We start from the raw sequence: 12,468 nt of genomic DNA, 5'->3' as shown, positions 1-12,468 counted from the left end.
TGCTGGAAAATAGAGTTTATACTTTGTATTGCTTAATGGAGCTTTTTGGGATCTACATAATTTTAAGAGCTCTCAAAGAACTGGTTTGCCAACTACCTTTTGTCTTCTGGGTTTTTGCCTTCCGGACACATCTGTGGTGTTCCTAATTTTCACATATTACAGTTTTCCTCCATGCAATCCATATAACTCTGTCTTGAGCTTTCATACCGACTTCTTGTCCAAATCTGAAGAGTTTTCAGAAGGATGCAGCCCAGCATCCACTTGAGCAGTATAAGCTTTGTGGGCTGAAAGACAAATGTGAGCAGCTTGGTATCTTAAATCCAGAGATTTCATAGAAAGTTTTCCTAGAATCAGCTAGGTTGGAAAAGACCTTTAAGATCATCAAGTTGAACTGTTACCCCAGGACTGCCAAGTCTACCACTAAAGCATGTCAGTTTTGGAGCTAGCTGCCTCTGTCAGTAGTACCTCTAAGACTCTAACTCAAGTTCCTGTGTCTTTTGGGTTCATCTCAGTCTTTTGACTCTGGTGAAACTCATTTGTCTCATAGTCTTCTCATAGGAAGAAAAACTTAAATGTAACTTTTAAGTCCAGGTTTGAAACCTCTGGAGTTACTTTACACTTCTGAATAGCTTTTGTTGTGTTCTCTGTGTTAGAAGGCATCTTTTTGCTTTTGACATGGCACAAAGTCTCAAGTCATGTTACTTAAGCACTCATAATTACGCCAGATTCTTGCATGCTTCAGGAGAATGAAAAGAATCCACTCTATCCCTACTTTTCTAATGAACCTGTTTAAACAGTGGTAAGCTAATATATAAAGGAGAGTTGCCCAAAGCTTTCCTTTCGCATTCCTGTCAATGCTTGAAATTGCTCAGAAAAATTAATTTGCATTATGCAGGAATAGCTGCCTGCCTAAGTGTAATTTGGTATGCTGCATTATTTAGTCAAGACATTGTGACTCTAGCCATTACAATTTGAGATCTCTGGTGTAAAATCCAGACTATTCTGTAGTTGTCTGCATTTTAAAAATCTGAACAAACTGTTTAAAGTCTATGTCCTTTTATGACATTTCTGCTGTTTAGATTTTATTGACAGTCTGCTTTTGACAACGCAATAGAATTTGCTGTGTGCATTTACGTTGGACTTACGTCTTCGTACTCACTGACGTAGATAACTGTAGATATGTTCAGAAATTATGGAGGTAACAAAAGTATTTAGACTGAAACAGCCTGTGTATGATCACTGACCCTTCTGTGAAAGAGCTGTACTGTTTTAGACCCAGAGATGTAATTTGTGGATTTGCAAGTTTAGACTTCTAATGGAGGCTATCAGTTGAGTCAGTTGAAAAACAATTTTATGTTGCTGAAAATGATGTATTGTAATGACTTTTTTTATTCAAAGATACTAGGTCTTTTTCAGAGGGGAGGGATGAGGTGCACTGAAATTCAGAAGCATAAATGGCAGCTCATTAACACATAGATCTCAAAATCATTGCTCTAAATGAACAACTTGTCATTTTGTAAAGGCAACACTATGATCAATTCCCTCAGTCCACAGTCTACCTGGGAGTACTGTGCATGTTGGTAGGCACTGGTACACTACCAGTTAATTATTGAACAGAGATACTGCTTTGCCTACACTGTTGTATGGGCTTACTTGGGATCAACTGGTACTGTACACACATCACTAAAAGTCCCTGCTTTCATTTGTCAAACTGTCCTTTCTGTCACTTAGCTTTTCAAAGAGTTTCAGTTCACGGTTGGTCGGAAATACACGCAGAACACTGCAGTTATCCAGGTCTGACTACATGAAGTTCAGATCTTTCCGTAGCAGTAATTCTCTTTAAATTTGTGATGATTTTTCTTTGTTTCTGTAACTCTACACCATTTGTGTTTAACTGTTATGTATTGAGCAAACGTAATTTCAACAAGCAATCTGGGGTTTAGAATTTAAGTAAAAGGAAAATAGTTGCATTCGCGAATATGGCAATGTTATTAGCTGTTATTTCCTGTTCTAGCTCAGTTTAGATGATTTTGCTGGTAGGGTAACATTAGGTTAACTATATGGAACACATTTGCACTTACACTAAAAGAAGGGAACGTATATTTTTACATAATTTCATGGATAAGTTCACTGCAGCAGGAACAGAAATGGCTGTTGGACAAAATTGTCAGAAAATGAGATCAGTCGCTTTTTAGTAAACTCTTGCTAGTGTTATTTGTTACCTGGCTTTTAAGAGGTATCTAGACTCTTGTGAACTAAAGCTCTTGTTACTTTAGAGCTGTTTGTTTACCCCAAACACCCATTGACAGTCAGTTTTGCTCCCTGATTTGAATATCTGCCATTCTAATCTCTGCCCTGAAGTTCCCAGCTGATTCTTTGGGTAGTTAGTGGCAAGGGAGAACTTCCCATATTCTTATCCTTCCAAAAGAGATTGTTTTGTGTAGGATCTGGTACTAATCTGTGTATGTATTTAAAGAGCATTTAGATATAAAATTCATCCTATGCACTGGGAATTCAAAACACAAAATTAATTATGATAGAACCATGAACTGTGATGGTCATGTTATGATTTCAGTTCTATTTTAACGCAGATTGTGATATGTCTGTTAATAAGAAAGTTGAAACATCAGAAGCCATGGAGTAGACTGTCATGCCACAAAATTAAGTCACTTCACATTGGTACAGTTTAATTTGCTGAACTGAAATAAGCAGTCCCACTGAAAGCCCATCTGTGCTGCTGCGCTTGTAGCACCGCGTCCTGTGCTCCGCTTAGCTTTAGGCTTGTGGCGCTTCACCATGCCAGACCAGGAGACATAGCACTGGGAAAGTGTTATAAACCAGGCTGGAAGGTGCTGTCGTTTGCATTCATTTTCAATCTGAAATCAGTCTTCTGGTGATAAAATTGATATTAGAACATAATTAGACATAATTAGTAGTTTATCAAGTCTAGTCTCTAAGCATCTTTCTCTCTGCTGAGTGTTAATTGCAGAGCTCCCACGCTTCACTGTGTGGGAGATGGCTGACTTGACTCCTCCAAAAGGAATAAAATTGCAATTAAAAGTAACAGTTAAAAATACGGTAATAATGCCATACAGGAAATGTTTTATAAATTGGTATTTTTCTTGCTGTATTTGTTACTTGCCTTTAAGACTGTGATTGCTTTGTCTAATTTTGTGGTTACTTGTAAGACACAGTGATTGAAAATCAGACTTTGCAAATCTTAACACTTTATTTAGGATCTGAGAATTTGAGATTCTCAATCTAGAATGATTTCTGATTCATAAAAGTAAAAGCCAAGAATAACATTGCAGCGTATGCAGGCAACGTAGTAACTTCTCTTTTCAGGTTACTATAGAAAGGCGGTCTGGTGAGCTGTGTCATTGAAGTGGATATTTGTGTGACTGTAGCAGATTTCTGCCCATCACAGATATTCCCACAGTTATTTAGTTACTAGCTGATTACTTTGTCGGATGTACTTTTGTTGAAAACTGAGATTTCTTGTGTTGTGGCTGTCAGAGCACATTTGAATATCTGAGGTCAGGATTTCTTCTGAATAATGAAGTTTAAATACTGATTCATCTAATACTGAGACTAAATTTCCCGTGATAGTTTGGATGGAGTATTCTCGTATCTTTTCATCAATATGACAGTGACCTAACCAAATTATGTGCATTTGGGCGATCCTTTTGTGCTCTTTTCAGAAACAAGACAAGACGTTGATAGCATGATGATGTGAAGAAATGTCACTTTTCTTTTACTGAGGTGCTAAAATATACTCGCTGTTCCACAGATGGCAAAGCAGTTCATTCCTGTAACAGAGACAAATGTTAATTAGAAAACCCAAGAAAGGCATAATTTGGATAGTGTTTTGTGTCAGTGATAAGTATCCCATCAAGCTAAGTCGACTCGAAATACAGGCAAAGGCAAGAGCCTGAATGGTAGACCAGTCCTGAAAGGATTATGGTTTTAGGTGAGGTGGTTGATTTGAGGTAGTGAAAAGGCTCTGGTAGCCTCAGCTATGGTCGTGCAGCTCATGTCTCATGTTAGAAGCCAGCACATGGAACTGAGCAGCTGCTTCTGGCTGCTGGCTAGGTTGCATAGTTTGGTGATGTCTTGCATCTTGCAGCTGGGAACATCTGGCCTATTAAAGTGCGGTGTGGTGTGGTAGGTGAGGTACCACTTTCCATTGCTCTTGCTGCTCCCGCAGCTTTCTCACTCTGTGGCATTTGGATTATTTTCCTGAGAAGGCTGTCTAGGAGCTGGAGTAAGTTTCCTGTAGCTTGTATGTTGTATCGTAGCAGAATTGGGTTGGTCTGTCCAAGTCTGGAAGGCCGCTGTTGGAATCAGCCCTGAAGTGTTCTCGCCTTTTCCCCAGAATCCTTTTCTGACTGATGAATTTACTAAATTACCTTAAGAGTGCTTATTTAAATGCTTTTTGTTGTTTTATTACTGAACATTTTTAAAAAAGAGAAAAGAAGGGGAAGCTCAAAGAACCCATTCCAAATCAGGTTCATGTGTTGTCTTTTTTACTATCTTGACTGCTAGTAGGTATTTGTCAGGACATTTCCTTTTTGATTCAGCGCTTTAACCCACAAGGGTGTTTTTACAGGCAGATACTTTTGTTGGGCTCATAGGTTGAGATACACAAAAGATGACTGATGCCTCCAAGTGTTTACAGCTGGCATTCAAAACCCTGAACCCCATATGAGTCTGCAGAGCTGCATTTTTGTACAGTCTGTCCTTGGCAAGGGCCTGAGATGTCCTTGATGGTGTGATGGAGGTTACATATAAATGAAACTTAAAGTGCTCAGAATACTGATGAACACAGTAATAGTCTTGAATGACCTCAATAATGTTATTTATAAATAACTTTTATTCTAGTTTATTTGACAATTGCATTGTCTTATTTGGTTATAAATATTAGCAATGAAGTTGTAAGTTTTGTCTTGCCATGTTATTTCCTAATTTGCATCACATAAAGATTTAAAAACAACTGAGTATTTCACTGAATAAACTTTTCTGAATAGTGCAAGATAAGAATTGTCAGTATATGATACTGGATTCTGACAAGTAACCACAGCATTTTGCATGTAATTCAAATGGATTAAATACATATAGGAAAGACAGTGAATGATTTAAATAAATGAAAGGTGCAGTAAGTGGAAGTGTGAATCTTTCAGCACTAAAAATGTTGTACCAAAGCTTAGTTTCACTTAGTTCATGTAATGGAACGTTAACTTAAAAGATATTGACAATGTCAGCACATTTAACCCATACTGTTGAGGTGGGTTTATATTACAGTGAAATAAAAAGGAAACAAAAAGGCTTAAATGTAGCAGCAAAAGTACACTTTAAACAGTGCAAGTAGTTTAAAAGTGAGTGCAAATTCCAAAACAAAGAAACCTTCTGTGGCATGTAGTGTCTTGTATGTAAGACTAAGACCTAGGCATTCATGTGCAGTAATTATATGTTAAGTAAGTGTGATGATATTATTACCAGTACTTGACATTGCAGTGATCTGACCCAGCCAGTGACCTGGCTGCAATCCTTATGGAATGCCTAGTAAATCTGTCTTCTTGTTTTCAGCACCCTCGTCCCATGTACATGCCTTGCATCTGGAAATGCCTTTAACCAATAGTCTAAAGTTACCCAAAGGGAATAGTAAAAAAAAGAGGTCTTCCACATCAGTGAGCTCTGAAGGGACAGAGATACAGTGCTCTGTGCCCATAAAGGAGAAAAGTTTTGAGAGTCTGAAGGAGAAAATATTAAAGAACGTGATTGAGAAGGACAAGCATTCAGAAGTTGGTAAACTACAATACTTTTTGTTTCCAGTGCTTTAGACAATAAAAACAATTGTAAAGTGACATGAAAAATACTGTTTATATGTTTCTTCTTCTTATGTACCATTAGGGCTTTTTATGATCTAATGACTTCTACAAGAAAGTGGGTCATCAGCCAGACATTGCACTTATGTCATATGTTATTCTTCAATTGGCAGGTGCTGTGAGAATGGAGAGAAAAGGAAAACTGGAAGAGAAAAGTTCTTCAACATATGGTAAGTATGGAGCAATAATATTTTTAGGAAAAAAAAAAAGAAAAATTCTCTTAACACTTGATGTCTCTGAAGAGCAAATGTAAAAGCATCAATTATTTCCTAAGCCCAGCCTCGCTTCTTTTGTTTAGGTCTAAAAAATAGGTTTTATATGTATGTCAAGTTTATAGTAGAAGAGAACATGAAAGTGCCCATAGCAAGGGTTTGGAAGGACCTATGGGAGGCATGGGGGAAAAAACCCAAGACTTTTTAGTCACTTCAGTGATAACTGCCTTTATTTCCTTGTACTGACCAACTGGGAGGGAAGGGAGAAGAGGAGAAAACAGTTCAGTGTTACTAGCAAAACGTTTAGCAATTCTTGAAAGAAAATATAAATTAAGAGGGCTTTGGTCTTATCCTGTGTTTTAAAAAATAGAAAAAAATTACTAAGAGATGGACAAGAATTTATAAATGATTTTTCCTTTGTTTTTTCCACAAGGTAACAGTTCTGTTTCTGTGTTTCCGAAGAAGAAAATAAGACTCAAATTTGTGTGCAGGAAATCTTTAAATACTGACTTTAAAGATTTATTTTCTGTAACAAGTCAATTTCCTCATTATTTATCTCACTGGTTACTCAGAAAATGATTACGGAGTGAAAATGTTGTGGGATGTTTGTCTGGGGAGAATTAACAGGATAAATAGCATGTTTCTGAGACAAATTACTTGTCCTCATGCATATCCCAACAGTGGTTAGAAATGAAGCGTGGTGTAGAAAATGTATCATAAATTTTAGTCAGAATCAGTTTTGCATGTCACTGTGTAGTAAAAGGTGCTGACAGCATCACCAGTTTTGTGATACTGGAATTTCCTTCAGATGGCTTTCTACAGGCCTCATAGGTGTTTTTAAGACAATGTTATCTTTTTAGTTTGGAATTTTGTACTTTTGAAAGCTTTTTCTCTTCCCTAACCCTTTTTGCTATAAGCTATAAGTAAAACAGATGTTATAAGCTATTTAAGTAATGTCACTTATTTTGTGTGCTTTGCTATATCTTCTTCTGCTACGATACTTCATTTGGAAGTACTTAAAATGGTAAAATGCTATTTGTTGAGAGAGATTCCTTTGACCCATTCTACCAGCAATTAATGAGACACGCCCATGATGAGGATATCAACTCAATAATGAGGATATCAACTAGATTAACTAAATCATTCTGATCAGACTAAGCAGCTAAAATACTTGATTTTGGATGTCATGTTTAGGTTAAACAAACGAAGCAGGTAATATGGAATGGTACTGCTGTGTTAAAATGTTGCATTTCTATTTCAGGTAAAAAGAAAGAGAAGGAAAAGGAGAAAAAAGAGAAAAAGGAGAAAGATCATAAATCAAAACAGAAAAAGAAGAAGAAAAAAAAGAAGAAATCGAAACAGCATGGTAAGTTCAATTTCCTTTTTTTTCTAAATAAGCAAAACCACTTGGTATCTTTCTGGCATTGGATATTAAAATTTGTTTCTAAAGAATATGAATGTCCAATTTGAGAAATTCCAAGAATAAATGTTGAAAGGACACTTAGGTCTATCACCTCTTTTTTGTGTTTATAGTCTGTCTTTACATGATAGATGTAGATATTTCATAGATGGTTTTTCTTCCTTCAGAAGATGTGTTTGCTCTTCTCATATCTTCAAATTCTTCATTCAAATTCATTCAAATTCATTCATCTGTATATGCATCCTGACTGTTTTGCTTGGACATGAAAATTATTCTGGAATCTATCATGTTGCTGAATTTCAGTGTTTTATTGTATAAAATTCAGCCCCTCCTTAACAGTTAATCCATAACAGTAGAGGTTGGCGTCTCTGTTGCAACAACCTTGTCTGCGGTCTAGACAAATGGTAATTTCATTTGTCTTCATCTCACTTCCCTATTTCGATTCTTTGATCATATCACTTATCTTTTTCTTTCCTCTGTTACTTCCATTGCCCAGAGGGACAAAAATAATTTTTTAGATGTGAGGCTCTAGGTAGCTTGTATTTTTTTTAACAAAACAAAACCCCTTTGAAACAACTCTTTGCCTTTTTCCTTCTTGTTTGAGAAGTACTCCCATAAGTGTGGTTTAAAGTTTTAGCTCCATCCCTTCTATAGCTCTCCTTGGCGTGATTTCCATGGAAAAATTGGACAATGTTTGGGTGTTCTATCTTTTGTAATAAAAAGGTAACTATCCTGCTGACCAGCACAGTTTTACTGTTTCTTTGTATTTCTTGTCCTCTGCTTCATCATCTGGTTCTTTTAATCCCCTATAAAATCACATTACAGATTCCTTGGTTTACGTATTTAGCATCCAGTGCAGTCTTAGTTGCAACATTATGGCAATAAAAATAACAGCATGGGCAAATACAGACTCATTCTGTCTTTTCATCTTGACAAAGACTGAACTTTATATTTGTATACTATGCCTGCTTACTTCAAAGAGTGTTTCAGGACTTAAAAAGCATGTTTAAATATAAGAACATAACTGTCCTTTCTGTGCCTATCAGATTGACTTTATTTTCATGTACCTGGAGAGTGTACTTTACTAGATATCAGTTGTCATAACTTTGATTAAAATTTCTTCAAATGTGAGAAGGTGAAACTTTAAAACCTGTCAAACGGAGACTTCTCTAGAAATTTTTCCTCAAGAGCATGTGGAAAACCCTTATGAATTAAAAGGAGCTTCTGACCACAGACTTTAAAAGATGCCTTGTGGATCTTTAGAGTGATCATGCATTTTTCTGTCCAAAATTTGTGCTATAACATGAAAACACTCCCAAATCGTGTAGTGCTTGAATATGAACTGCAATAATTTTGAGGGTGGTAAAACACTGGCACAGTTGCCCAGAGAGGTGGTGGATGCACCATCCCTGGAGACATTCAGGGCCAGGCTGGATGAGGTTCTGGGCAACCTGATCTAGTTGAAGATGCCCCTGCTCATTGTAGGGGAGTTGAACTAGATGAGCTTTGAAGGTCCCTCCAACCCGTACTATTCTATATTCTAGGTATCATGTACTTTGCCATCTTTATACTGGAGTAATATAATTTTGAAATGTAAACGTCTCTTGCTTATTTTACCTAAAAATTACTGGGAGTTTTTTTACTTGCACTGGGCAGGCATCTAAGTTTTGCAAGAAGATACTGGCAAATGCTAGGTAAGCCAGAGCCAAAGAAAAAACAAAGACCTCAAGACCTGAATCAGTCCTGGCTGCTTCATCTGTGATTATTAAAACCTAGGAGAGTGAGTTAATCCGAAATGTAGAACGTGTGGAGAGTGAGATGTTCAAAAGTAATGTGCCAGCACTGTGTGTACAGCAATATCCCTGGCAGCACTCTCAATGCAGTTTGATAAGAGTGAGAAAAATGTTTTACAGCTCTTCTGTCCTTTGAGATTATGACACTGAGTGTTTGTGTAAAAGTTTGAAAAAGAACCTGCATAAAAATAAGCAAAGTAATGATTGAAGTAAGATCTTTTGAGTGGAGTGGTTTGAATAAGTAACAAGTTAAGCTACAGATTTGAAATAAGGTCACAACTAAGAAAGTATATTTTGTAATGGGGAAACTCTGACAGAGTGTTTCCGTGAGCATTGTGTTTCGTGTATTTCCAAAGAAAGAAGTAAACGGAGATATTATCTGTCATCTTTGGTGTCAAATCCTGGAATTCAGGTGAATTGTCAGAAAAGACTGATGTGCACAATTCGGAAGGTTTGGGAAGAGTTGCTCAGACTGGTGGCTCTCATCTAAGCATGTGATACTTGGCCATTCCACAAAGTGCTTAAGATCAGGGAGTCTAAGGCTTTGTGCTGTCTGGGTTGCAGTTGGTTCCTTACAGCTCTGACACTCAGTGAGTTCTGCAAACGCTGTTCATCCAAACTGATTCAATTAGACTATCTCTTGCAAATTAACATGAGAGCCGTGTTCTTGTGCCCAGTATCTGCTTTGGTTTTATGTTGTTGAGGTCTTTTTGCCAACTTTTCTTGCAACGGAACCTTGGCAGAGGTACCATGATTAAGTTCCAACTTCTAGGAGCCATATCCAATGCTTGTAAATATTAGCAGAAAACTATATACCTCCCAGTGCCCAACAAATAGCAGTCATATATCCAGATGCAGAAAGCAGTGTGAGTAAAACATGAGCTTTTTATTCTTTGCTACAGTGAGATTAACAGCCATACAACATGAAGTAATCAACTGCTCATTGACTTGACTCCCATACAGTGAATATACTTAGGAAATGTGGTAGATAATTTATTTTTGCCAGAAGGAGAAAGTAAATATGAACAGTGGCTTTATGGAAGGTATTTAGGAGAGAAGCATACTGTGGAACCCATTGCAAGAAAACTGTAGCTTTTGGGGTGAAAGTGTAGAAATGTGATTACTCACTTGTATTCAAAGTAATAAGTTCTAAGAGGAGCAAATAGGTAGCTACTCTTAATTATCATTTGACCAGTGTAAGACAGACATAGACCTGCTCAAGTGGGTCAGAGGAGGGCAACAAAGATGGTCAGGGGCTGGAGCAGCTCCCCTGTGAAGACAGGCTGAGTGGCTGTTTAGCCTGCAAAAGAGAATGTGCTGGGAAGACCTTGGAGCACCCTTCCAGTACCTAAAGGGGTCCTACAGCAAGGATGGGGATGGATTATTTATCAGGGAATGTAGTGGTAACAGCTTTAAATGGAAAGAGGGTAGATTTAGGTTGGATATTAGGAAGAAATTCTTTACTCTGAGGGTGGTGAGGCATTGGAACAGGTTGCCCAGAGAAGCTGAGGATGCCCTACCCCTGGAAGTGTTCAAGGCCAGGTTGGACGGGTCTGTCTACATTCGGAGATGGGAGCTGGGGGGGAGCTAAATGGATAATGCTTGTCTTAGCTATTAAACTTCATGTTTCATCTGGATTTTTTTTTAATATAATGTTATGAAGAGCTTTAGCATTTCATATTTACAGTTTCATCATCCTAATACCACCGTGTTGATATCCTTTACTTCTGAATATAATGCTTCTGAATATAATACCTAATCTTTTTTTTATTTTTATTTTTTGCATTTGTCAAACTTTACTTTTGTAACAGCAGCTTGTTTTCTTTTCAGATTATTCAGATTATGAAGATAGTTCCGTTGAGTTCTTGGACAGGTGCTCCTCTCCATTAACACGGTCCTCGGGGAGCACTCTGACTCTGCGCAGCATGTTCTCAGAGAAGAATACATCGTACCAGTATCCAAGAGCTATCTTGTCTGTTGACCTTAGTGGAGAAAGTAGGTTGGCTGAACAGCAACTTTCAATTTGTAGGTTTAATAATTTAAGAAAGAGATTTTTAAAGGCAGTAATTTGGTTAATCTTTGGGGCTGGAGCTATAAATATGGTAACTGATTTATACTTCATCTATTTAAATCAAAATTCTTACACTCCTCAAGCTGTTCTTCATTGTACTTGCTTTGGTTAAGAGTTGTTCCTCTGCTTCTGAGGAGATCATGTTAAAAGTATTTTGCAGAATTCATCAAGAAATACACTATGCCAGCAGTTCGAGAGCAATTTTTCTTTTGGTATATGAAGGTTTAGATATTCAGCTGACCCCCCTATATTTCTGTAAGCTGTTGCGTCTCTGCACACACAGTTTCACATGTATTTATTTTTACTAGACCTTTCAGATATGGAGTTCTTGGATGATTCCTCTACAGAGAGTTTGTTACTTAGTGGTGATGAATACAATCAGGATTTTGATTCAACTAACTTTGAAGAGTCTCAGGATGAAGATGATGCTCTAAATGAAATTGTTAGATGCATTTGTGAACTGGATGAAGAAAATGGCTTTATGATTCAGGTAAAGAAATTTGGGAGTATTTTTTGTGTGAATGTCTTGCTTGTGAAGGTGCCCTTTTGATGTATTGGAAACTAAAGTTGTGTAGAGAGCTGTAAATAGAAGTGAACAATAACAAAATATTTCTACATTCTGCATTTGGTGTTGCTCTATTCGGTGTAAGCAGAACTATTACTCTAGGATGGATTTTCTCTAAGAATTCGATACGTAGAACAGATTTGTAAGGAAAGGTAACTCTTTTCTTTATAGCCACTTAGTAAATCTGGAATAAAATCTCCTTTCCTGCACACAGAATCATAGCTTCTGTCCACACACCATCCCAATTATACCAGCCCTTCTGATGAGGCCCTTGTGCTTTGCAATACCAGTTGTAGAAATGACTCTGCTCACTGTAAATATATCTCAGCTGGCAGACGTTAATATTATCAGTACTGTGATGTGTGCATGATGTACGTGCTTCATCTTCAGAATAGTGCTTCTCAAACTAGAATAACTAGCTGGTTTTAGAAACCACTAAGAGTTTAATCTTACTTGGTAGAGAAAAGCAGGAAGAAGAGCATACGGTGTCTGCACAGCATTCAGGTGCTGATGGGTTGTAAA

General features: G+C 37.3%; 1 protein-coding gene across 4 annotated transcripts in view; it reads left to right on the top strand.

The window, feature by feature from the left end:
* PHF20L1 (PHD finger protein 20 like 1) overlaps positions 1-12,468 on the top strand; it is a 211,504-nt gene that overhangs the window by 31,394 nt on the left and 167,642 nt on the right. For 2 of the 4 annotated variants that reach the window (XM_030509285.1, XM_030509294.1), the window contains exons 13-17: positions 5,587-5,805; positions 5,999-6,055; positions 7,359-7,463; positions 11,141-11,305; positions 11,690-11,871. In XM_030509285.1, coding sequence (XP_030365145.1) covers positions 5,587-5,805; positions 5,999-6,055; positions 7,359-7,463; positions 11,141-11,305; positions 11,690-11,871 — 728 coding nt within the window. The remainder of the gene's footprint in view (positions 1-5,586; positions 5,806-5,998; positions 6,056-7,358; positions 7,464-11,140; positions 11,306-11,689; positions 11,872-12,468) is intronic. The other 2 variants (XM_030509311.1, XM_030509304.1) reach the window with 1 other exon arrangement.

Source organism: Strigops habroptila, chromosome 1 (genome assembly GCF_004027225.2).
Source record: "Strigops habroptila isolate Jane chromosome 1, bStrHab1.2.pri, whole genome shotgun sequence".
NCBI lineage: Eukaryota > Metazoa > Chordata > Aves > Psittaciformes > Psittacidae > Strigops > Strigops habroptila.
This window is presented reverse-complemented; position numbering and strand designations above follow the sequence as displayed.